The sequence below is a fragment of the Augochlora pura genome, chromosome 2 (genome assembly GCF_028453695.1).
Source record: "Augochlora pura isolate Apur16 chromosome 2, APUR_v2.2.1, whole genome shotgun sequence".
Taxonomy (NCBI): domain Eukaryota; kingdom Metazoa; phylum Arthropoda; class Insecta; order Hymenoptera; family Halictidae; genus Augochlora; species Augochlora pura.
The window spans coordinates 21641772-21668502 of NC_135773.1; the positions used below are offsets into that span (position 1 = coordinate 21641772).

The window sequence follows — 26731 nt, forward strand, 5'->3', positions numbered from 1 at the left end:
ACATTATTATAGAATGGATCATGGTATTATTATAGAATGGATTATGGTATTATTATAGAATGGATCATGGTATTATTATAGAATGGATCTGAATATTGTTATAAAATAGATCTTGGTATTATTATGGAATGGATCTTGATATTATTATGGAATAGAATATAATATGAAATTTAATATGGAATAGATTAATATGGTATATAATATGGAATAGATCTTAATATAGAATGGATCATGGTATTATTATAGAATGGATCTTGGCATTATTATAGCACTTCTCCTTTTTCTCTTCTTTGGAACTTCTATTGCAAAACATTCATCACCTTTCCCCATAAAACAAAAGTATCCTGATATACTCCAGAATATCCCAAGTTAGATGCATCCATCTTCGACGGTTCGAAATAATAACACAATGGAAAACCCAATATATTTCACATCACATGCTACTAGACAAAAGAGAAAATTAAGTGATTCGCATTAAAGTTGCTGCATATTTTTAACCGATATCGCAACGATTGAATATTAACTGAGAAACTTTCACGATTTCCTTGTCCAAGTTGGAAATATCAAAATGGCGGCCTATCCATACGTCAAATCACTCATCCCTATCATTCAGTCCTAACTTTGTTACTTCGAATTACTAAATGTATTATAATTATTTTACGTAGCTTTCGTAGCTTTTAGGTAGCTTTCGATACAAATAATGTAATTTCTAGCGCGACGCAAAATGAAATGTCCCAAAAAGTATATTAGCATCGCTTTTCGAGCATTCCGAATTGAAATGAAGATTGGCAAGGCCTGAACGACGGGTCCCCGGAACGGTTCCGGCCGTAAAAGTTCATCGGCGCTTCCGGGGAGGGGAGGGGGGGGCGAGGGGGCACGGTGCCGCGCCGGTCTATTTTTCGTCTTGCCCATAAATCCCAATCACGGCGATGTTATTTCGTGGCTGGCAAGTTTAATTGAGTTTCGTCATTCAAGGAGGCACTCGCGCGGTCCGCGTCGCGCCGTTCCTTTATCTATCCTCTCCTCGCTCTCTCCCATCGATCCGCCGTCCTCCCTCTCCCCCCTTCCTCCCCTCTGTTCTCCCGGTCAGGACCGATTATTATTTTCGATATTGCGCAACAAACCACACACAGATCCGGCTTTTAAATATTGACAATTACCGAAATAGCCCCGATGTGTTTGCCCTCGCGGGGGGGGGGGGAGGGGGAGGGGGGGGGGGGGGGGGGGGGCCACACCAGTCACTTTAATCAATTTGGAGGAGCAACGTTATAACCCGGCCGGCCCCGATGCTCACGGCCGACGACTGCTATAGAATTTCGTTCGTGTCCGCTTCATTATGGTTCCGAGTAATTACCACGGTTGCGAATGGAATTGTTGCAGTTTCGTATCGGCGGGACGGCGAATTGATTTCAACGGTTATACCCGATTTTCTATTGCCGGTTGTGAAGCGCGCCGAACCCGCGCTCGACGGCGCGCGATGCCAAATCTTGTAACGCGGGGGGAGGAACGATCGCGTGCACCTATTCTCTATGATAATGCGAAAGCGAAATGTTCCCTATCGGTTACGAGAAACAAGGGGCAGGCTGAAATTATATAGCGGCAGTAATTGTTGAAAGTTGTTCAAAATATAATCGACAATTGTTCTTTCAACGCGAGAATTACCTTCACTCGAGATTTATTTTGCCAAAATTTAGATGTGAATTTTTAAAGAACAGTACAAGAAAGTGTTTTTATAATTATTGTCATAATTCTCAATGCTTAATTTGCAATTCAGGAAATTTTAATTTACATTAACGCAGTTAATTTGATTTTATAAAATATGTTGTTGGCGATGTGTTACTCTTTTTAAGATACTGAATTGCGCCTAAGTTTAATCTTCTAATCTAAATGTACAGATTTAACAATATTGTATCTAATATCGTATATAATATGGTATCTAATATTGTATCTAATATCATATATAATATCGTATCTAATATTATATATAATATCGTATACAATAATATATCTAATATCGTATCCAATACCGTACTGTATCTAATGTCGTTCCCCATCAAGTAAAATTTTTACAAAACAATTAAAAAGTATCAATATACCTAAGATCGAATATTTCATATCTCCAAATTAATTCTTTTAAATCGGCCACGCCGATAAGAGACGAAAATAAATCTGATATGTAGAAATGCAAACTCGATCGTACGTTTAATGGAAACCAGAGAACTGGAGTGCGTTATGTTATGCATCACTATTTAATAGTGGCATTTAATGCGTCGTTATACATTCCTGCAAGGCGATAGAGTAGAGAGTAGGGTAATGCTTGTAAACAAGAGGTGCTCCAAGTTCCCACTTATCGAGCGGCCATTGCAACGATTCAGTTAACACGTTGACTGCCGTTTCGACATACATGTATACGAGTCACAGAATTCTAGATTTAGAAATTAATTTTTATTGCGCCTTTGTGCAGCAAAATGAAGGAACTAAACGTAGACAGACTGACAAACTAAATCACTTTGATTTTGGAAAAGCTTTCAGGTGTTTTAATTCGATAAATAACGTGTGAAAGAACGACCATTGTACTACGCCAAGGTGTTAATATATATGGAGAAAATTAGACGCAAAATTAATTACGTTTCTAAAATAATAAATAGCAATTTAAAACAGTAGTGATGATTGAAGTAATTTAAAGAAGTGAACGCATTGCTTTTAATCAATTAGAGTTACTACGGAAAGGAAGAACTTGTTAGTTTGTATTTCTTGTAATTAAAGCGAACAATTCTGGTTTTGTATAAACATCAACAGTCAAGTAATGACAGCAATAAAAAGAAAATAAGACTTAATTAACATTGGCCACTCTTCACAACTTTTCACGACTATCGGCATTCTATAATTACTATTCATGTACAATTTATCGTAAAAAGTAAAATACGTAAAATAAATTATAATGCCTACGAAATTCTACATAATATTGTATATTATAGTCTGCGAGTGGCCGAGTCGTTTATTGCTTGACTGTAGCTTAATAATAGTACGGGTCGAGACTGAAGAATGAAATCTGAACGGATGAAAAAGCTAAAATGGAAATGACTAAAGAAAATTTTCCTTTCACACAAAAGAAATTTAAAAAGCGAATGAAATTGAAAAGCTGAATGCAAACTCGGCGATGCGTGTACTTAACTGCGGTTACTGCGGTAGAAGGATCTTTGGACTTACCTGCAACAACAAGAAAAGATCAGATTATTACTCAGTACGCCACGTTGATAATTGGTATGCTACCTTCACAATGAATTGTAATTTTACAAATTTAAACAGCGAATTGTGCAACGTCCAACTTTGCTATGTTCTTTAACTCGTCTTTAAACACGCTCTAGTATTTTTAAATTTTCTGTATGCTTCAAACATGTGTATAAATTACCACGATCTAATTATGATCGTGTACCTAATGTTTCGTAACCCATTTTGTCAATCAACTCAACCAATCATAAGCTTTATATTTTCCAGCACAACCAACGATCGCGACGGTATTAATTACCAACCACTCGGTGAATTGAAGAAAAACCTACATGTCTCTGAAATTTAATTAAGAAATGTTTCATTCACACGGGGTCGCGTTTATATCGGATCTCTCTGCGCTCTGTGTCTCGAATGAATCGTACAATCATCTTATACGATAAATTAACGAATGCAACTTATCCACATTTATATTTTATGCATCTCAATCTAATAATCGTGCGCTTCAGATCTTTCGACTATTGTATTTCAGGCATTCGTAACGCGATAGGATAATTAAGCAAGAAGGATGACTATACTGCACGTGCAAGACCGTCGACAAAAGCAACGATGAAATAATTAAAATTTATTAAAAAGAGAAGTATCCGCGCGATCGGGTCGGCGTGTTAAGACCGTTTTCTTATTCCGAAACGCGGCGTGCATGTGAAACCGTCGCGGAACCACAATAAAACCGTCTTACGTAAGAGCGAACGATTACGCGGGAACCGCGCCGCGGCACTCCTTGCGTAAACGCGTGTAACCCCCTCCCCGGATAAAAATTTGCCCGTGCTCGGCTAAATTTTATCGCCGGCGTAACCCTCGCCGCAATTCTGCTTTATCGCCGGCAAATCGCGACGAAAAACCAGCTACAAATTCTCCCCTCAGTGGTGGAGTAGACGCCCGGCGTTTCCGTGAACAAGCGACTCTACGCCCCGTGAACGAAATTCTTACAATGCCTCGTTTCCAGGAACACGTTACACGGCCATTTTATCCCCGACGCTCGAAGATACGCTCGCGGGAGAGACCGCTTCAACGTAAATCACGAGACTATCCACGGGGCCCCGCCGACTGGAACGATTTTCCAAGGAAAAGGCGTGCAGTCAACACGGCGAGCGCAGAGCTACTGTTGTCGTTCACGGTTTCCCGTTCCTTGCGGCGTAGAATGAAACATTTCGTCGCAAAAGATGGCCGGAATTATTGTACTCGATTTTCAGCGAATATTGAACCAATGAAGCAATGTTGTTTACTAGAATTTCACGAAAATGCGAGTTTTTGTTGGACATGTTCTTAATCCTCGAATTGCGTACGACGCGATACGAATTACGGTAGCGAGGTCCTTAGCACTGTAGCAAATATTATATAATATTATTCAATATTTATTTACGTAACATTATTTATATGGAATTATGTGATAAAAATAATAAAGTCACGGAATATTGAAAAATGAAGCCTTTTTAAAATAGCATGGAATGACTCGTACCTTTGTGTATTTATTTTAGCGAGCGACTGCATAGTGATAATGCGTTCACCTTATTATTATAATTCTTTAACCTGCGCTTTTGCAATACTTTCACTAAACAGCGTAACTAGAAATCGCATACTTGTAAAATACGAAATTGTATTAATATTAATTGTATTATTATTCTACATACCCCATAAAAGATCTTCCAGTTAATCGCAAGAAATCCCCTCTGTCAAATATTTAGAAAATAATTCATTCGCACGCGTCGCCTATTTTTGGACGCCTTTTGGTCGGACTACACCCCCGGGAACGCAGCCGGATCTATTAACGCCCGGGATCGGGAATCGCGCTAGCCAAGGTTTGATTTACGAATATCGTATTCGCATCTTAATGGTGCGGGCACGGTATCGGGAGCGGTACGCCGTAACAGAACGGCGGACCTATAATCGTCGGGATTCTCTGCGCAAGTGCGAGCGCGCGCGCGCGCCCGCCCGCGGGTTTCTACGGTTAAGTGCGAAACTCCGTGAAAATGTCATTGGCCCGTGAAAAAATCGACAAAGATATTTCGAATTCACTGGGCAAATAGCTATCGGGCACAAGTATAACGGCATTATCCTCTTAGCTGGCGGGTTCGACGCGGGTATCGCGTAATGCGTTAACTTTCATTGATGTGTGTAGGTGCGTGCATAAAGAAAAGCCCCGCTCATTGATTCCAACGGACCCTTTCTCTTTCTCGCGTGTGCTCGGCCTACGGCCGGTGTTCCTGCGTGCTCGAAATTTCACGGTTTTAAATTTTAGATCGCTGCGCCTTGGTTTTCTTCGGCGAAGCTGACGAATGGACGTAAGTGGCCGGTACACTGCTATGGTCTATCATCTGTTACGTTGTGCGTGTGCAAACTGTGTGATCCAAATTTTTAATATCTTTTTATTTGTTTAACGGCGAGCGTCGAGTCCGACAGAATTCTCGGAACGAAATTTAAAACATTGATAATTGTTTTAAATTTTCACGGGTTTCGTAGAGCTTAAAAATATATTGGAAATGTCGATGGCTAAAATTATAAATGATTCTAAGTATACTCGGTTATAAATTTTGTCAAGAAGGTCCGTCCTTCTTCTATATAAATTATCTATGGTCTTAAATTAATAGACAGTTAATGAAACGGTTCACTTTTTGGGTATTTGTTGCATTAATTAATATTTATATTCAGTCATCAAAGTTTGAATTAATCTATATAAAGACTAATACGACTGTCTACGATCATTTTGTGATTACATTAGATGCAAACATTGTCAAATAGCCATGGTATGTGAATTTTCATAGCAATTCTTTATAGGTTTCATCTTGATATTCTCTCTAGAAAGGGAATCTTCTGCAACGTATGAAAATCAAACAAAGTGAAACAATGGAGGAGAAACCGCCGCGGGAACTGTACATAAGTCGTAGAGAGTATTCATTAATAAAATTTTAAATCGCCGCGTTATCGTTTGTTACGTTTCTGTGTCTATTAAAGAAACATAAGATTTAATCCCTATCTCTTAGTTTTACTCTAAATGGTAGTCAATGGAAAACATCGTTTTCCATTTAAAAGCGTCTTTCTGCTTTCATATAATTAGATATAGATTAATTTCAAATAATTGGAATATTGTCTAAGACCTGCAATTTATTTAAAATTTAAGAATAATACGCAAACAACCAAGTATCGAAACGTAACATTTTATTGCGCGCATTTATGGTATACGCGGAATTTATACCGTACGATTACGACACGGGTCATAGTTAAACCATGCTCGCCGACTGAAAGTTAATCAGCGTAAAATCATGGCGCAGTTTTCTTCAATTCCCACGGCGGAGAGAAAATTCACGAGTCGGCAAAGAATCCGCGCTATGGGAAATGCGTTGCTGCAACCAGACTCGGCCGCATTTGAGACAATGTTACTCGAAGTATTATTTCTAGTACCATGCTGTTGTATTTTATTTTATATATCTTTGAGATAATTGTGAAATCTTTCTTTAAGAGAACAGTTATTTATTTCGAAGCAAATCGATGTGAACGTTTACTAAAATACTACCTTTAAGCATTATTTCTTTTGTCATATTTGAAATGAAAAAATTAACGAAATAATTTGTTATTAGAAAATAATATTTTTTAAAATGCATAGATAGTATTTCTGTTTTTAAAGAACATTTAGAACAAACACTTTTTGAAAGAACACTTTGCGACCGAGGATATTTATACTGGTAACGGATATTCCTTACATTCATTGCATATAAAAATGTTCTCCGGTCTGACATTCGCTACGGCGGTAATACCTGAAAGACCTGTTATACGTCCCCCGAAGTGATCTTGAGGGATATTCCTCGAACCGGATATATTATTTGGCTGTCGCGTGATATTCGAGACTAATTTGATCGGCTCGCGCCACGGCTAACGCGAAAATCGGCGAGCGAAACGCGCACGGATGAGAAATTACTGGGAAAAATTAGGGAAGATATCGCTTTCTCGGTATCAATCAGACGACGGTTTAATCCGCTTAACGAACCCTTTCCGCGAGGTCGTGTCTGCCAGTTTGGAAAATGAGACCCCGCGCGAGAGCTTCGAGCTCCGCTCGCGGTTAATTAGTTCCGAACGGCTTGTTGGAATTTTTAATGCCTCCGGGAGAATCTCGCGCGCGTTTCAGAACATCGGGTTCATTTTCGCCGGAACGGGGAGAAAGGGACAGAGAGGGCTGCGATGGAAAAAGGAAGAGCGGTGTCGAAGCCCTGCGAGAAGTTCAAGGATCGCTTGAATTATTTTAATGTTCCGCGGACTCGCGATTCCACCGCGATTTGCATACCGCGGTGTGTTTTTCGTCAAACCCCGCTTATGCTAGCTAAGTGCAACCTAAATACGCGCTAAATAGAAGCCGAATACAAGATAAATACACGATAAATAAAAGCATCGAGTCTGGAAAGCTGAGCGCACGGCGCGCGGTGGAAACTTTTCCAAAAATATTAGTCAAAATTGCAATTTTCAAAGTATATAGCAGAAAAAAAGCTACCGTTACCGAGATACATGTATATTACGTATAAAAAGTATCCCGATTTTCTCGTTTATTAAAACAATATTTTGTATTCAATACGCAACAGTGTACCCAGTTGCGACGCTGAGATCGATGGCGATTTTAATTTTTGTATTAAGGTGGAAACTATGAAACGGACGTCGCAGCCGATCACAGGCTAAGCAAAAACGCCCGTTTCATAGTTTCCAACCTAATATTTCTAACGCGATTTCTTATGCCGATTTTTCATGAAAAATCCTATATGAAGTGACAATTTTTTTTAGGAAAAATCACCACTTTGCAGCATAGACTATACAACCGAATCGCGATTATTCGTAAAAATATCGACACAACTCGACGGGAACGATCGATTTCTACGCCGATTCCAGCTCGAAATTTTCTTCTTTCGAAATGCGAAATCTTTACCCCGTACACGCAGCGAGAGCCACGATCGATTGCGTAACATTCGGAAACGCTTTCCAGGTTCTCCACGCACTGATTCGCGTTCATTTCTTTTTCTTTTTTTTATATCTAATCTAGGAAAACCTGGAAGAATTAATTTTCTACCTCGTCGCTGGCTCGCGATGCGATCTGTAAACTGGTTCTTGCAACTTTTTTTTTGTTCATCTTGTGACACGCGTTTTCTTTCCTCTTCGGCTGCACTATACGCGCTTGAAAGGATGTTGAGAAATAAGGAATGCATATTCAATTTCTCATGGACGTTCTGTTACTGACAATTGATTTAAATTTTGACATGTTTCATGAAATATCGTATTTCGAAGAATTGCCTTGAAGTATATTTAAATGTACGATTATAAAAGTACACGAATATATCAAAGAAATTCGTCGAACATAATTATAAATAAATTACCAATTGATTACAAAATACTCATTCGTATTCTTGTAAGAAAGATCCACCATTGGATTATTCAACGACAGGTTTCTTATACTTTTCTGAAATATTAGACCGACCAACTATTGGAATATACAGTATAGTATATGCAGTGAAATTCCCCAATCGAATTTACGTAATCTTTCACGTTCGCGTTTTGTTGCTATCAGATCCAAAACAATTCGATTCTGTAAACTGATACGACATTCAATTTTCTTCAATTATTCATTAATTGAACAATTGAATAATTTTCATTAGAACTACAATTTTTCTTCAACTGTTTCTCAATTGACTTGGTGATGTTTATTACTTAGCATCTCTGGAGCCAATAAACCTTGTATTTTATCCACGAAATTTCCAATATTGTTTTAAATTTTTCTTTCATTTAATTGACTGATTGATCATCGAGATCATTGTCTACACACTATTGTTACACACGTGTCAGAGCAATTTGGAAAGTGTGAACAAATTCGAGATTTCTGGGTCCCCCTTTTTAAGCGTCCGAATACTTCTACAAGTGTAAATAATCGAAACCCGACGATGACGCTAGTTCCCTCCGATCTCATGAGCACATAATTGCGTATCATCAGCTTAGGATTATCCCCTCGTACCCCGGGAATCCGACGAACGAAAAAGGGGGTTCTCGCTGGTTGGTGTTTTGCGGATCCAGAATCGACCCTTTCATCTGTCACGGGTCCACAGTCATATCCTTCCTGTCCTACGGGTTTCATTCTTTTGTATTACACTTGTTCGGCATTCGAGCCCCTATATGTACACGTATAGAACGGCACCAGACCGCGCGGTCGTCTGTATCGGATGCGTCAGTTTAGGGTCGACGGTGGTATTGTGTTCCATGACTTCATGACCAATGGAAGAGTCATGAAGGGGGGTCTCTCTCGTAGAGTATTTTATAATAGGATCAATGTTAATTCCAGAATGCGTCGCTCGCAGCCGTGATTCTATAGGAAATGACTGATTTGCTAATGCTTAACCTCGTTAACCCTTGCGCTATAATAACGAGTCAGACTTGCGCACGATTCGATAAATATGGCTGCCGAATTATTTCTATTAAATCGGAAGAAAATTTGAATCCCCTGTCATCGAAATCTAAGAATGACAGTAAACGAGGACAAGACAATCGGGACACTAGAATCATGTTAAGGCATCGAGGAAATAATTAAAGTCCTGATTTTTCATTTGACGTCGAAAAAGTGAAAGTCTTTTTTATTTTATATCTAGATCATTTCGTGTCATTCAATTGCGGTTCGATTTTATAAATAGACAATATTGTTTTCGAAAGTTTATGTATTAATTTTAAAGTGTTATACAAATGTACAGGTTGAACTAGAATTCGTAATATAATAGAGAAGGGAGTGATTCTAGATGAAAAGATAAAAAAAGACTTTGGCACGTAAAATCTCTGCTCGGTTGAATTGCGATCTATTTTCTATGTGTTATCAGAAATTCTAGATTATTTTTAATGGTTGCCCCTGTGAAATATTTAAAATCAATTATAATAATAATAATGTTATATAATCCTTAAAATTCAACAATCTCCGATATTTAGGCGTGAAAAATTTCGCGTTCCATTTGAAACAATGATCTATCCTTTAAAAAGTCTTCGATATATTTTCATTCAACGCGTAATTTCTAATCGACGCAAACTGTACAAGTTGTACAGACCACCTAGCACCTAAACCATAGACACCAGAGCGGTTCAACGCATCGTGTCGTTCGAATCTCGCCTGTGATACTGCTCCAGGGGCGTTCATCAACCCGTTGACTTTTCCGTTCGTCATCTCTCTCTCTCTCCATTTTTCCCGAAACAGCCGAAAATCCGGCAACGATCGCGTATCACCGAAAAAAAAAAGTGGGAGAGGAACAAAGAAACAGTGAAAAAACGGGGGAGGGAAAGAAGGAAAGCCCATTTGCGGATACCGTGGCCAAAGAGCCGTGGGAAATGTAAAAGCGTTTCCTCGTTACGGCCCGCGCTCGGGCTCATCACGCAACAAATACGTTTTTATCCGTAGTGTTGGGAGAATTAAATTTTCCTCTCGTGCTTTCCTCGGGCGGACACGGTAACAGTGCCGTCCACCGTAGAGGGAGTCGTAGACGGCGGACAGCGCGAGAGAAGGGAACCGACAAACAAGCGGAAAAACAAGGAGAGAAACTGCCGAAGGGTGAGACAGATAGAGAGAGAGAGAGAGAAAGAGAGAGAGAGAGAACGAGAGAGAGAGAGAGCGAGAAACAGAGAGAAGGGGGAGGGGAATGAAATCGTACAACTTCCCCGAAAAAAAAAGCTTCACCCGTACACGCTTTTTATCTCAAGATCACCGACTAAATTTTAATTACGAACTCTCCGCACTGACGAGCAGAGTGTACGATTTTTATTACGTGGCTTATTTTCCGCGTCGAGCCGCCAGCGAAAACGCGCAGGTACGCGGCGGGCAGAGTTTCGGTTTTTCGGCGGAAAAACAGCTGAGAACATGGCCGCCGATACCGGCATCGATAATTTATTAGAGATTCACTGTTTGTCGATACTGCGAGCGACCGCCTAATGAAGCGCAAATATTGTTCGTGGGTGTCTTTTTAACGCAACGATTTTCGGCGGAAAGTTCGTTTCTAAAAAATAGTAAAAAATTGGATATTGTAAAATATGCTAGCTAGTTAATTAACGATTAAGCAGTTAGTCATTGTAGATCACTTTAGTGCATATTAATCGTAAATATTTCGTCAGAAAAGACAGTCTATGTCGCAGTGTTAATGTAAAATGTATTAATGTCACGTGTGTTCCACTTTCGACTCTATTATTATTGCATTATACTATAATTAATATAGCGAACTCTATTATAGCATAATATAAAATGCATATATTCTCTTGATTGATTTTTATATTTATTAACCCCTTGCCTTACGATTTGATTTCCAACTGTGCGGGCCCAAAGTCTTGTTTATGTTTGGTCCGGTAGACTTACCACGTCTTTGAGACGTTTTGTTTATGTTTGGCCCCGAAAAACTATCACGTCTCTCATACGTCATTGTAAGCTAAGGGGTTAAGTACACAGTATAACTATAAACCGCGCTATCTCAGAAATTTATACATGCAACAGATTTTTATTCAAGAATTAATACTGTACTTAAATAATTCTTTCCCAGGAAGCTGTCGCGTTTATATTAATCCAAGTAATTTTTTGTGCTCTCATTCGTCTTTAAAAAATACTCTGGTTCCAAGTAAACAGCCGAGTCTCGTGTATTAAGGTTTATACAGCTTGAAAGCGCTCCGTTAATCTAGACGCGACCATTAAGAAGCAGACAGATAAAGCTGTTAATCCTGAATCCCCAATCGCCACTCGTACATTATATAGCGAATTATTTTCCGGCAGAGCAAACGCTTATCCATAAAGTCGATCTCGCAAGACCGCTATCCCGCGCCGAGAAAGATGGCCGATCTCCACGGCCGGGTTCGGCTTGTCATCCGGATCGGGAAGAGTGATTTATCGAATGAAAACGGCCAGCCACGGAGCAGAGGAAACTTGGCCGTCGTTTTGCTCGATTTGCTTTTACGATTCTTTGAGACGCTCGCGGCGCGCGCGCGCACGTTCTTAATCGGCGCATCAACTTTCGACTTGGACGCGCCGCTAACCGTAACGCAAGCGATATAAATGCTGATCGGCTTGAGAAGTTATCGGTGTCGTCGTTCAGCGACAAATTATTGGCGCTTCGTCGGAGCTTCTCTCCGGCCGTTCGATTCTCGCGCGTTTGTTACAAGATGGGATGCCATAGATATTTCTTCTTGTCCGCTTTTATCCCGTTTGGTCAGCTAACAGCCATTTTAGAAAAATCTCTCGTACGTCGGAGACGCATGGATCTCTTTCCGCGCGACTTATATCCGCGTATTTGTTTAACAGGATTTTGCTTGTACACGGTTAGCAGATGGTAGGTTTCGTGATTTATCCTCGGTTCCATAGCGTCGTTCACGTGCGAGAGAAGCGATCTTCTTTTCTCCTTTCTTCGGCGATTAACAGGCTTCGGTAAGAACTATTTGGATTTTATTTTATTACAAATATTTAATTGGATTCTTAACCTGTTGTACTATAAAAACCAGTCGCGCTCATGGTGAATTTCACACATAATCTACTAAAATATAGGAAGGCATATTTGACTATATTATGTTATTTCGTGTCATAGATATTATATTTATAGAACACTTCCGTGGTGAGCGATGAGCTACATTCGCGAGCCGGTTTACGTTTAATATTCTAATTCGCGCAACCTACATATTTTATCACTTAAAAAAGTAGCAGAATAAGAAATTAAACGTACGCTTTGACTCTAAGCTGGCACTGTGTCTCTTTGGAGCAACGCAAACACGGAGTTTGTGGCATTTACAATCTCTTTGTCTTGCAAACAAAATCTCTGGCCCACATATTGGAGCTGCACTAGGGCAGAGCGGAAAGGACGGAAACGCTGCAATGAACATTTCATTAAATTTCCAGGATTAACGACGTTGAAATTACATTAACAACGTCGCCTCCATCTCTATTTTCCACAATTCGGATTCTATATTCCATTCGTCACGGTTCCATAATAATTATCGGCATTGAAAGAAACATTTATTATTGTTGAAAATCTGCCGCTCTAAGCGTCAGCTCATTAACTATAAGTCTATCGCTAAATTCGTCGCTGCGAGGCAGGAAGCTCGGAGAAACTGCGGAAAGATCCATACAACGACGTCTGTTTGCGAAGGTGATTCGTCGAGCGGGTCTAGAGGCGGTCTAGCGAGAGATAATCGAGAGCTCGTGAGACAGACGTGATTTGATAACGGCACGACGGGTTGAACGATCGACAGCCGCGGCGCGAACCCGCGATCGCGTTAGCGAGATATATAATCGAGGGATCGCGCGCGCGACGGGCATGGCCGATGGAAAATCGGCGAGCTCGGTAGCGGGCACGCATGGATCTTCACCGAGAGGACTTATTGTTGGATCGAACCGTTTGGTTGGCGGTAACGCGTGTGTGCCGTGCGGCGGAGGAGCGTAATCCACCACCATATGATGTGACGCACACCGTAGAGGCGAGAGAGCCCTCGGCGGCTCTCGTGTTGCGGAAAAATCAATAACAAGCGTGGTCTGGCGTGGCGCGTCACTCTCTCAGGTGCACGGGCTGTGCGAGGAAGGAAGCCGGGCCGTGTTAACCAGGCTAGGCAGTCAGCCCAGTCAGCCAGTTAGCCATCCAGCCATCCAACCAGCTAGCCGGCCGGTCGGTCAGCCAACCAGCCAGCTAGCGGCTAGCTGGCTAGCAGCGAGCTAGCGGCCAGCCAGCCAACCGAACCGATCGAGCGAATGATGGAAACGGAGTCACCTGCGGCACGCTGTTGTGTGCGAGCCGCACGATCGAATTTTCACCATCTCCGCCATACTCGCCAATGATATGGTGCCGCACATGCTACCGCGGGCCCACACGCTTCCCCATGTAAGTGCTTACTTACGGGCATTAATGTGCACACAGGGTGTCCACGAAATCGTGACACACAACCGAGTCAGACTCGTTCGGTAACACTATACATCGTGTGTTCCAAGGATTCAAGGTGATAACCAAATTCGCTTCGTTTTAACGACAACAGTTATTTACATTAACGTTTTAAAGACGATACTCAATTTTTCTGAATTAAGTAAATCCTTTTCCAAGCTATATTCATTTTCTTTTAAATCATAAGAAACGTACCTATTATGGAACGCTTTTTAGGAAGTACAAGATCAACTTCGATTTTATTACAACTTAAAAGCGTTATCGTGGAATAATTATATTACTGTTTAATTGATCAATGTTCCTAGATAACATAATGAACTCTGAACATATTTATTTGATATTTCATTTAAAAATGATACGAATAAAATAGTAACGTATGAGCATGTACCCATGTTTCATAAATGGAGAATTCTTGCTTTAAAACAGCGACGTTCGATGAAAATTTATAAAGAAGAATGTTCAAAAATATGGGCAGAGTTTTTTCAACCGCTTTCATAATATTCTAGCTATTTTTTATTGTACTGTTCGTAAGATATTTTTATCTCGCACTCTTATGCAAATTAAATTTATTTTTTGGTTGTCCCGGATGTGAAATATAAATACAGGTTTCACACGCGAACAGAACGTGATCTACGAAAAGGATTAATTTGAATTGCAAAACGATAAATGTGTTCTACAAAGAGTAATTGTAGAAATTGTAGTAATATAGTTAGTTTTCAACAATATAATTATTTAGACAAAACTCAAACACCGATTGAAATGAAAAATGGCTTAAAATGTATTTTGCTCATGTTTTTCAATTTAATTAAACGTGCAAGAGAAAATTAATTATTTCACGCTGATAGAACAGACCTTCGACCTGTAGATACCACAACTATAATTAATAGTATAACAATGCAAAAAGAAAAACGACTATATTCTAGATTCTAGATCATTGCGCTACGAAACAGAAATTGACTAGCATGTCCGTCCATGATTTGCCGTGACTACTGATCGCAGACACACGAAACGCGCCCATTGAACTTTCCAAATCGATTACTGAATTTTCAATAAATTCATATTTCGTGAAGCTTGAATTTATAATTGATTTCTTATGTCAATTCACGAGTCAAAATAAAACAAAATATAGAAATGACAAAAATAAATTAAGAGCTTCGTGTTTCAATTATTAACATAGTTATTAGTTCAGAAATAATTTTATGTCGTGATGTATTCAAATAATGCGGCAATGATTTAGGAAAGCTTAAACTTTGCAGTTTCAGTCGCCATGTTAACGATTAGAAATGCGCACGTGTTAACAGTCTATCACTATCAATTGCACAGATTGCATCACTATCCCGACTCACGTGCATCGACCGATCTCTCAAACGTTTGATCACTATAGTCTCTTTTTCGAAAGAAGAAAGCTGCGACTCATTTACACGTTGAGATTATATTAATTGTTAACTAGCAGTGGAATTCATTTTTGTTGTCACAAATCGAACAAATTGAATATCACTAGTAATTTCAATACAAAATATCTAAACTAATAATTCCTACGCTAAATTTTTCAGTTTTGGTTTTATTACTTAAACGACACTGATATTGTGGGATTTTTGGTTCAGAACTGTGTTTCATTTTCAATGCATAAACAAAAGCTTCTACCACGAGAGATACCGGCAATTCCATTTTGACAGTCAAATAAGAACAATTTTAATATAAATACACAGTTATGGAATAACAGATATTGACAAAAATATTTGTGCATTAATTGTTAAGACGCAACGCTTGAAGGTATATCTACATTCATTACCTAAGCTGTCTAACCTCTTACTCGATTTCCCCTTGAGTTTGTAACGAAATTCGATTCAGATCTTGTTTGGAATTTAATTCGATCTGTCGAACGCTAGCGATAGCTATAATTCTCCATTGTTACTTTTCTAACATCAAAACAGTAAGCCGAGGTAAAGAATAGCAGTATACGATAACATATCACCGTCTATATTCATCATCGTTTAAACAGCAAAACACGGTAACAAAATCGAGAGCGCTAACAAATATAAATAGGCGTAGGTTTAAGTTTCCGTATATTTTGTTTTATACGAGATTCAGCTACGTAACTTTCAAATAACTTCTTATTTGAGTTAACTGAGTTGTTCAAATAAGATAACACATGCCCTAATACAAGGGTGAGATTAGGGTATCTAGTACTTTATTTACATGAATTCTTTTGCACTCGAGTACAAAAAAATGTATAGACTTTATCTCTATTTAATTAAAACAAAATCTGATCCTTTCTTGTTAAGGTTAGGTAATTTCTATTTAATCCTTAAATATTTACTCGAAAGCATATGATGCTCTAAAATTCTTATTGGCCAAGCATGAAACAATAGCTAAAGTGAACTGTTGCAATAAAGGTCATGTACTATATGGTAACCCCCATTTCAATATTCAAATATCGATAATCGAATTGTAATTCGATTTACGAAAAAATAGACAACTTCTTTCACTACGATTCTTGTTACAATTACATTGATTAATAATTCTCTATCACTAACGACTTCCTGTACGATAAAAAAACTTTATAATTATTATATTCTAACGTCCACTTTAATATTCAAACATTGATAATCGAATTGTATTTCGACTTTAAAAAATGGACGACATCTAGGTTAACATTGCAATCTGTTCGGCACGATATTATAGCGTAAAGGCTTGCTTGCAAAGCAAATTTCGTACATGAGGGGAAAATCAATCTGTAAGATTCGATAAATAATTATAGATTACGAAAGTGAATTATTTCACTTGCCTTCTAGAAACAGCCCCTAAAATGTCCACACACCGTCGAACACCCTGTATACGGTCAACGTCGGTGGGATAGGTAGGTAACACGTAAGGTTCAACCGTTCAGTGCGCCTGCGCGTCCCGTGACGTACCAGCGCCGTTGAGGTAGAGAAACCGAGAAAGAAAGGTGGAGAGAAAAAGCGAGACCGAGAACGGAAGAAACGGAAGGGAGAAAGAAACAGAGAAAAGAAAGAGGGAGGAAGAGCGAGAGGCACGAGAACGGGCGCAGAGGGCGCGAGAGAACTGGGCAATATGGCGTGCGCGGGAGTAGGACGAACGATCGGATGGTAACCGAGAGGTAAGTTAATGGGAAGGAAGGAAGGAAGGATACCGGATGTACTCTCTCTCTCTCTCTCTTCTATCTATCTCTCTCTCGTTCTCTCTCCCTTTCTCTATCCTTATCCCTGTGTTGGTATATACGAACGCGTGTTGGCTCGCGCGTGTCGTTTCGGAGCGAGAGAAAGGGAAAAGGGTGAAAACGAGGAAGCGATCAACTGAGGGATGGAGGGAGACATATACAGGGTGTTCGAGAAAGTAGACGCTACACCGAATCATCTAAATAGGGCGAGAATCTGGCGCAGTGAAATCGCATCGGAGACTCGATTTACGAAAAATGGAATTTCAGACACGACAACAAGGATTGATGCACTTATAACAAAGAAACTAGTAAGAAGAACACGAAACGCTACAAAAGAAATATTCAGAGGTGGTAACGTTAGTAAACGATGAAATGTAACTGTATTAACCTCGCGTTTTCAGTCTAGTCATAATAAATATTCATCGTATCACTATAATTCACATATTACGTCCCTGGTATAGAATGAACTCCTGGTTTATAGTAACACTGAATAATGACACTAAAATAATAGTCACAACGGTTATTTGAAATTGTTCATTTAACGATTATTGAAATGTTTCTAGTTTTTAAATTTACATCAGTGCAGAACTCTTTAATAAGCCACCAATGTCAATTGTTATTGGCTTGAAATCTTCGTTGAAGGAGATTTTTGGAAAAGATATTTTTCTAAGAAAAGTAGATCATATATCAAGGTCTTAGTTACTGGAGCGTTTATAATTGCTGGTTGCATTGTAATGTCAAAAATGCGCGAATAGCGACGGCGCGAATCGTGTCACCGTCCCTGTTCCTAGCGTGATACGTCAGTGTCCGCGCTCTTTCTCACACACGCGTACCGCTATTGGCAAATTAAAAAGATCTCCTTGATAATTGCTACGTTGAAAATGCAAACGTGGTTTTATTTCGTTTCGCAGAATCCTTAATTGAACAAATACCCTGCAGATATCTAACCTCGCCTTGTTTCTACGTTTCAATATTCAAAGCAAAGTAATAAACAAAATACTCCTCGTCCGTGTATCGAAAGACGGTACCACAAATATGCTCACGATCATAAAACTTGTCCACATCGCTTCCATTGGTTCGTGCTTGAAGCCGACCAGCGGACTGGACAGAATTATGACTGCGAGAACATTTCAGATATCGTTTCTCGAAAAACAGGTTATATACGCGAACGGCACAATTTCGCGCACGATAATGTTATTCAAATAATAATTACAGTTTCTTAACCTTTCCTCACGTACACGTATCACACACCATCGATAATTCCGTCTGAATTATAATTTTGTGATCACTGACCCGACGAAACCTGGGACACCAATTTTTCCTACGAATTCAGCCTATCACGCTTTTCCCTCGTTCTAGAGATTTCCTATAGATGGAGGGATATCTTGTGTGTACATGTATGGGAGCGGGTCATGGTGCGTAATGCGCGTACGCGTGTCGTTAACGGCACGAAGCGTGGCGCGGTGGCAGTGTATTGCGGTTGTACGTACCTCATCCTCGCCGGTGGCCACCGTGTTCACGGAGTCCATACTCTGTGAGAGTGGCGCGTCCATGATGCAAGCGAGTTTGCTGGATGGTCCGGGGTTTCCGGGTGCAGCGGTTCGAGCGGGTGGCGGCGATGAGTCCACCGTATCCCGTCTCGGGCGTTTTAAAGCGGGCGGCGTTATGGTTGTACCGGCGAAGACGACAGGCGCCTCCAGGACGTATCACTGGCAATAACTCTGACAGATAGAAATCCAGGCGCGTTTCGCCTACTTCCTCCTTCTCTGCCGCTCGATCTCTTCTTTCCTCTTCGCCTCCTTCCTTCCTTCCGTTGTCTTTTCTCTCCGTCTCTCTCCCTCTATTTGCTTCACTCGCGCGCACGCACCGTATTTCTATATCCCTTGGCTCTCTCTCTCTCTCACTCTCTCTCTCTCTCTCTCTTCCTTCTCTTCCTCTTTTTTCCTTTCTATTCACTTCTTCTTCCGCTTCCTGTTACGTTTCTTCTTCGCCGCCGACGCCGCCGCCTGTTTCTCAGCCTTCACCGCCACCACCTCCTCCAGGCCTACAACAGCACGGTGCTGCTACTGTTACCCGTCGTTCTCGATACACCTGTCACACGCTGTGCAAGGACGTCAGGAAAGACCAATGCAGAGAAAAAGTTGGAGAGAGGGGGGGAGGGTATAAGGGGACACACAGCGAGCGAGTGAGTGAGAGAGAGAGAGAGAGAAAGAGAGGTCTGAGCAATACGTAGAATGTGTATGTAGCCTGCAGGTGTTCCCACGCGTCTATTTTAGAGCAATCGATACACCGTGCCCGTGGAGGAGGGCCGAACCCAGAGAACGTGTTCTACAGCGGTGGCTCGTTGACAACACTTGTTTCATCTATCGTAGGACGGCTCGTGGCGGCGGTAAATAAGCTCGGCTGGTATAACGTCGTATATTACTCTTTTCCTGGCTGTCACGTTCGGCGACGACCGGGTCTGTCCAATCGTGTCCGGTGATCGATGGTGAGCGGAACAACAACGTCGACGACGGCTGACCGGCGGCGGATCCGGCTGTGTCCGCGCGACTTGCGCGTGAACAGGTAACGACGATTTGCGGGTGACGACGAGAGCGCGTATATACTTTTTTTTTTATGAGCGCGCCGCGTGCGATCGTCCCTTATCCTTCGGGTTTAAACGCGGATATCGTATATACACATGTGTGTGCATATGCCGTGTAGGTGGGATCCGTTGTAAACGTGTGTGTCTGTGTGTGTGTCGGTCGGTAGGTAAGAGACGGATTGCGTGTAAGTAGTTCTGTGTATGTGTGCGTGTGTGTGTGTGTGTGTGATACGCGAAAACAACTGTATAAAATTATCGATTGATATTTTTTTTTTTGTTTTGACGGGCCAAGTGAAAGAGAGACGGAGCCGATCGATTTGAAAGAAAAAACGTGAACCGTGATTTAAATGAACGACACACCGGCCAGGCAAGTAAGAATAATAATAATATTGTTACGTAAGCACTGCGACACGATTGGTACGCAGGTTGCCGATAGACTGACGGACTGCGAACGAGCGCGACGCTCGAGACGGGTGCGCGCGCGGGGTCGGATCGCCGTCGGCGCAGGGGTGGGGCGGTGGGGTGCGGTGGGGTAGCCCGCGGGCCACTGGGTCGGGGTAGGTGAGTGGGTGGCTGCACGGGGGTGGGGATCACACACGAGGCACGACGAGCGGCGACGAGGCACGACGGGGCACGACGAGGGGGTCAGGGGATGAGACACGCGACTGGAGGGGACGTGCCCTCCCTATTCCACCTTTTCCTACGACGCGACGCGGCGACGCCGACGGCGCGCGGCGCGGCGCGGCACGACGGACACGACCGAGGAAACTGTGAGCTCTATCAAACCAAAGACATCATCGGGATCGTCCACGGGTAGGAGATGGAAAATTCTACGGCATTCCAGTGCTGTTGTGTTTCCTTTCATTCCTATTAATGTGCGTTACAGTTCTCTTTTTTCAGAAATAGCCTTCCAACCGCGGCTTGACAACAGCTAAAATATCGATTTTGGTTCCTGAGTCGTATACGGAGAACCTCTAATTCCATGAACTGAAATTTCCATCTGTTATTTATCTCGGTTAGTTTTTCGGTTCTATACACGGTTAATTATAAATTCAGTAAAACTTCTCTGATCTAATGATGTGTAGTGGAACCGGTTATTGTGGGGTGACCAATTGTTGTGCTTTTAATTTGTTTCCAGGCATAATTAACTTTATATTTATTACATAACTTTATATTTATTCCATATTTATTTCTTATTGTTTTATTCTGTTTATTTTTTAATAAAAAGAAAATTTAAAAACAAACGCTGGAAAATAAACTAAAAGTAAGGTAAGTTATACTCATATCCTTCATTATACATATACTACACCACTTGACTGCCGTCGTCAGGTTCAACGTTTTTTCCTCTTCAAGTTCATCCACACTATCGCCTCCTATTTCTTCAATCGCAGCTTTTTAGCATATTGTGCAACTTTCAGATACGAAAATTGTCGAAATTTGACTTGGAAAGTTCAATGCGCATGTTTAGTATATCTACAATCAGTAGTTACAGCTAGTTACGAACAGACAAGCTAGCTAATTTCTGTTCGATAAGATGGCAGTCTAAAATACACGCATTGTTCTGTTTTTCGGGTTATTATACGATCATAGAATAATTTCGTTTGTTGTGGTATAGAGATTCGTATTCATTTAAGAAATTGTAAAATACTGTTTCAAACGTGTTATTTTAAGATCAACTTGTACAGGTTCCGACCTCAAAATTCATTAATTCGTAGATTATATCCACCATTCCTAAATTAGTTCCGTACTTTCGTAAATTGAATTCAAATGTAAATCAAACTCATACTTTTATAGATCAAATTGCAAATCAAATTCTCCTGCCTCATTTTGATTATGAATATGACCTGCGAAAGGATGAATTTTTGGCGAATATCAACACATGCATGCATACACCGAAATACACGACAATTTTCGGGGCAACAGAACTGCGTGACACGAGACTGCAGGGAACCGTTTCCAAAATGAAAATGCATTGGCTATCCGTATTCGGACATCTGCATTTTCCTTAGGGTGCAGATGGTATCGAACCTACTGCCGCGTCGCACGGGAGGAAAAAAGAGAGAGCTATGCGTATTACTCCGTTCTGCTCGAAAAACTTCGTAACCATACGCTTTCCCCGTGACTAACAGGTGGAAGCCGTTCGGAACGTGCAGCTTTCCTCGAGATTAGCAGGTGGAGGATGCTACGACTAGAGTTGTGACGCGGATTATTTCGAACCAGGCCTGGGGAAACCGCCTTCCCGTAGAAAGCAGATGGACGACTTATACAAAGCGAGCTTCAAAAGGATCGCCTCTTACCTTCCGTACATTCTCATTACCAAGAATAATCGGCTCTTTATCAAAACGTACTTAACTCCTTCTTCAACACGAGTTCCTCTTGTAACTGTTTCAAAAAATGAATTTCCTATAAATTAATAATAGTTGCACTATAAGCATGAACTATCTTTTTTATATATTATTATTCCCAGATAAACGTTGTTTGAATTTTGCCACAGGTTTGCCTTACGACTACCTGCTCTTTCTTTTGTGTTTCACATTTCGTGATCGTCTTGGCAAACACGTTGGGGAACTTTTTATGCAACTTCCAAAGTAGGAACGCTAGAATATCGCAATTAAACTTGACTACTCCAGCAGATAGGCAACTTCTTACGTAAAGAATATAAAATGACTTGCACGCCATGATTATTGCAGCACCAGGCTAACGCGCGTACCGTTGCTATTTATTTCGTTCAATAATCTGAGCATGCGAGAATCGCACGCTTCAAGTTTATGTGGCTTTTCGAGACACACTGTTGGTCTTTCTTTAAACAAAAGTATACATGTATATATATTCTAATAAAATCTACTAAAATCTGAAATATATCTCTTTGTTATTCCTTTTTTATAAAGTTTATACCAGCATGTAAATGCAAGCAATGCCCACATCTGTTGGCGTGAAAAAGACAGCAATTTGTTAGAAATGATCAACACTTAATGAATGCGTTATTAGCTTTGCTAAGTACGCCATCTTGTAAGCTGATGATTATCTATAAGTATATAACCTAGAGAAGTTTCTTTAATATTCTATGGCGTTTGCAGCATCTACTTTTGATTGATATCTCCAAAGAACCCTCGGGAACTTGGAAGGATGCTACAGAAAAAAAATCCAGGTGACTATGACGTAGTTGTTTCCCTTAATTACCTCTAAAAAAGATGTAAAGTTTATTTTATGAACATCGAAACACCGGAAAAACGCGTGGGTTTCACGTTCTATATCTGGATTTGCTAACTTCCTAATTATATTTTCCATTTTTATTTAACTAAATTTAAGTTTAAAGTTTCGAAAATTTAGACGCGCCGCGCCAGTTATCACGTTCTCTACCATTGGCGTTATCCCTGGGATTCACCTTTACAAATCGAAGAAAGAATAAGAAATGTGTCGCTAATCCATCTACAGAAAATTGTCGGTACTACGTCCTCTTCCACAGCCATCCTTTCGACTTCGTTAAATCGTTTATAACGTTCGAGATAAATATTTAATAGGTTCGGACGTTTTTCAAGCTACGAGTTTCTGAGAATAGAACTGACAAGCTAAAAAAATTGCCAACTAGTCCAAGCATATGTTGCTCCTATAATTATCGTATCAACTTTCAAATTTTCCTAATTTTATTTCTCAATGAATAATATTGATCAATATTTATTAATCTACGAAATGATTTACTTCGAATCAAATTCACTGCGTGCGTTAAAAATATATGCTTATTAAAACTTTTACGGTAATGTAAAAATATTTTTATATAAATCGATTTTATTTTTCGATGCTTCCAAATGTACGTACGTTGAATTGAATTAGTTATTAAGTTAATGATTTACGTTTTAGAGAATTGCACATTACATAATATATGAAGTATGGATATACTTCATTTCATATACTACACGATGTGTCGTATATTGTCCAGTTATGAATCTACGTAGTAAAATAATGATATCAGAGTACTTAATATGAATCAATATTTTCCAGTTGAGTGTAAATTATCATTTATATCTGAATTATATTAATATAATGTACGAATAAAAATAAAAGATTATTAATGAAAACGTGACTTCTTCCTTCGGTAAGAATGCGCGGGAAAACAGCTAAGGCCATTATACTGCCTGACATTTGCGAGTTAGTTTAAGTTGATGATACATAGTTGATAACGTTTTTAAAACTGTAGTTGCTTTATCAACTAAGATTTATATATTTATTACGTCTACGATACCAAAAAGCATTGTAAGTACGATTTAAAAATATTAAGAAATAATGGTACAATAGATCTCTATAGAATTTACAGACATATAATAATAATATAATATTTTCAGCAATTTAAAATGGATAATGACAGTGATTCCGACGTAGGAGACATTCTAAATGATCTATTAGCTAATGATATTGAAGAAAATCAAGAACCATCTCCACCACCTTCACCAAAAGTTAAAACACTAAACGAGTTAAGTTTTAATTTTTTAGATAGTACACAAGAGACAAACAATAAGACTGACACATCTAATCTGAAAGAGAAGAGCTTAGTTTATGATGATAATCTTGATTCTTCGGATGATGAAGATAAACGTTATTTTGAGGAACAAAAGTATTCTAATTATGGTCGTGATATAAAATCCTTGTTAAAACTGGAAGATACTAAAAAAAATGAAGACAAGACTGCGCTTCGTGAAACAAGTTCAAAAACATTCAACTTTAGTGTTACAAATCAAACTACAAATGGAACAAGAACAAGTGATAACAATTCTACAATTAATAATAATTTTACATCAAACGACGTTTATAGCGATCCATGTTTTGGATTGAGAATTGTTACCCCAACTGTATCTTCCACAGAGTTGAAATCACGCATGGATGGTAAAATACCAGTGACGGTATCAAAAATTATGTATCACATTAACACAGGAAAAATGGATAATGATTGGGTAATTGCAGGAGTGCTAGTAAATAAATCTCCAACAAAGACTTCCCAAAAAGGAAGCTCATATTCCATATGGAAGATAAGTGATTTATCTGATAATATAAATACAGTATGTGTTTTTATGTTTGGTAACGCATACAAATCATTTTGGAAAACTACAATTGGAACTGTAGTAGGTATTCTTAATCCCAACATCTTAGAATCAAAAGGTAATAGTGATTTAGCTACGTTATCTGTCACTAATGCTCAGAAGATCATGGTTCTTGGTAAATCTAAGGATTTGGGAAAATGTAAATCAGTGAAAAAAAATGGGGACCCATGTAATGCAATTGTGAATACTAGTCGCTGTCAATATTGTGTTTCTCATGTCCAGCAGGAGTATAGGAAGTGCTCTCGTAGAGCAGAACTTCAAGCATTTAGTAATACACAGAAGTTTTCAGTAGATATGTTAAAGAATAAACGTCCACAGAAACAGTTACCTAGTAGTAGCAATAATATGCCAGAATTTCATGCTGTTGTTGCTGTAAAAAATAAACAATTAGAAGAAAAGGATGCAAAGCGTTTAGCACTACTTTCAGATAGCAAAAAGACTGATAGTTTTGGTACAAAATTCATGGACAATTCAAAATGTAAAGGTGTAGATTCACCAGAACAAATGAAGACAAATTTTAAAGAAATAAATAGATCAAGGGGGTGGAAAGCAGCTGTATTATCTCAGTCTACCATTGAGAAACCTGTAGCTATAACATCTACTTTGTTAAAAATGAATGCAGGTAAACTAACTGATCCAGGGAAAAAAAATTTGAACATGCTTTCTAGAAAACCCTTGAATCCACAATTAGGTGCTGGTTGCCTTGGAGGGACAATAGATTTATCACAACCTATAACTAAACAACAAATTAACTCTGCGAAGAATAATGCAATCAAATGGGTGAAAAAAAATGGAAAAATTGAAGCCAAGGATCCTAATAAAACGCGATTGAACAAAGAGGAAAAGATAGAAAAGGGGAAGAAACGCGCAAGAGAACCAGAAACTTGCGAAGAACAAGTAACAAAAAAACCAAATGTGTTATCAGATAAATTTAAAGAAATGTTGCAAGCTAAGTCTGCTCATACTGATCTCATTGAAGAATCTTACGAACAAGAAAAGGAGAAGTACTTCAATAAGTTAGAAATGAAAGAGAAAATGGAAGAGAAGATGTTGACTACTTATAAAGTCTCTTGTAAAGCTGTGAGATGTTTAGTCTGTAAATATACGGCATTTTCTGCTTCAGATCTGTGTAAAGAACAGAAGCATCCGTTACGTGTTGCTGATGCAACTAAAAGATTCTTCAAATGTGGAGATTGTGGAGGAAGAACTGTAAGCTTAGATAGAATACCTTCGCATAGTTGCGTAAAATGTAGTAGTTCAAATTGGGTAAGAGCTGCAATGATGGATGAAAGAAAAACTAATGTTCACGTTATTCCATTGTCCATACGTGGTGATGAAGAGACACATCTAGGTTCAACAATTACAGATGCCAGTCTTAATCTCTTAGTTCCAGAGACAGATGGCAAATAATATCACATTGTATGTAAACAATAAAATTTTTTAAATTGTTATATAGTTTAATTTTGTATATCTATTAGACTTTTATACTGTACTTTGTAAATATAGGTAACTCTGTTTCATCGTTTTTATTGTCCTTGACATGTGTGTTTTCTTTAATTTATAGAATAAGCACATATAAAGAAATCCTAATGGCATAACTGATATATCTGTGTGTTATTCTATATTTTTACAAGATTAATATTAGTATTAAAGCAATTAAAAGAAAAAGTATGTTCAAGTGTAG

General features: G+C 39.4%; 2 protein-coding genes across 5 annotated transcripts in view; one reads left to right on the top strand and one right to left on the bottom strand.

The window, feature by feature from the left end:
- LOC144475613 (protein couch potato) overlaps positions 1–20411 on the bottom strand; it is a 197820-nt gene extending 177409 nt beyond the window's left edge. For 3 of the 4 annotated variants that reach the window (XR_013494898.1, XM_078191681.1, XM_078191672.1), the window contains exon 1: positions 18861–19669. Coding sequence is in view for 3 of the 4 variants with exons in the window: in XM_078191681.1 (XP_078047807.1) it covers positions 18861–18923 (63 nt within the window). In the remaining variant the exon portion in view is untranslated. Of the gene's footprint in view, positions 1–18860 lie in introns of all 4 variants that reach the window. The other variant, XM_078191692.1, reaches the window with a different exon arrangement.
- A 3674-nt stretch (positions 20412–24085) lies between these two features.
- Positions 24086–26670, top strand: Mcm10 (minichromosome maintenance 10 homolog). Its single transcript, XM_078189504.1, has 2 exons — positions 24086–24205; positions 24295–26670. The coding sequence occupies exon 2, from the start codon at positions 24304–24306 to the stop codon at positions 26455–26457; it is 2154 nt and encodes a 717-aa protein (XP_078045630.1). The 5' UTR covers positions 24086–24205; positions 24295–24303; the 3' UTR covers positions 26458–26670.
- The last annotated feature ends 61 nt before the right edge of the window (positions 26671–26731 follow it).

Excerpts from the sequence above, each read along its gene's own strand:
- Mcm10 (XM_078189504.1), top strand. The coding sequence starts at position 24,304 with ATGGATAATGACAGTGATTCCGACGTAGGAGACATTCTAAATGATCTA.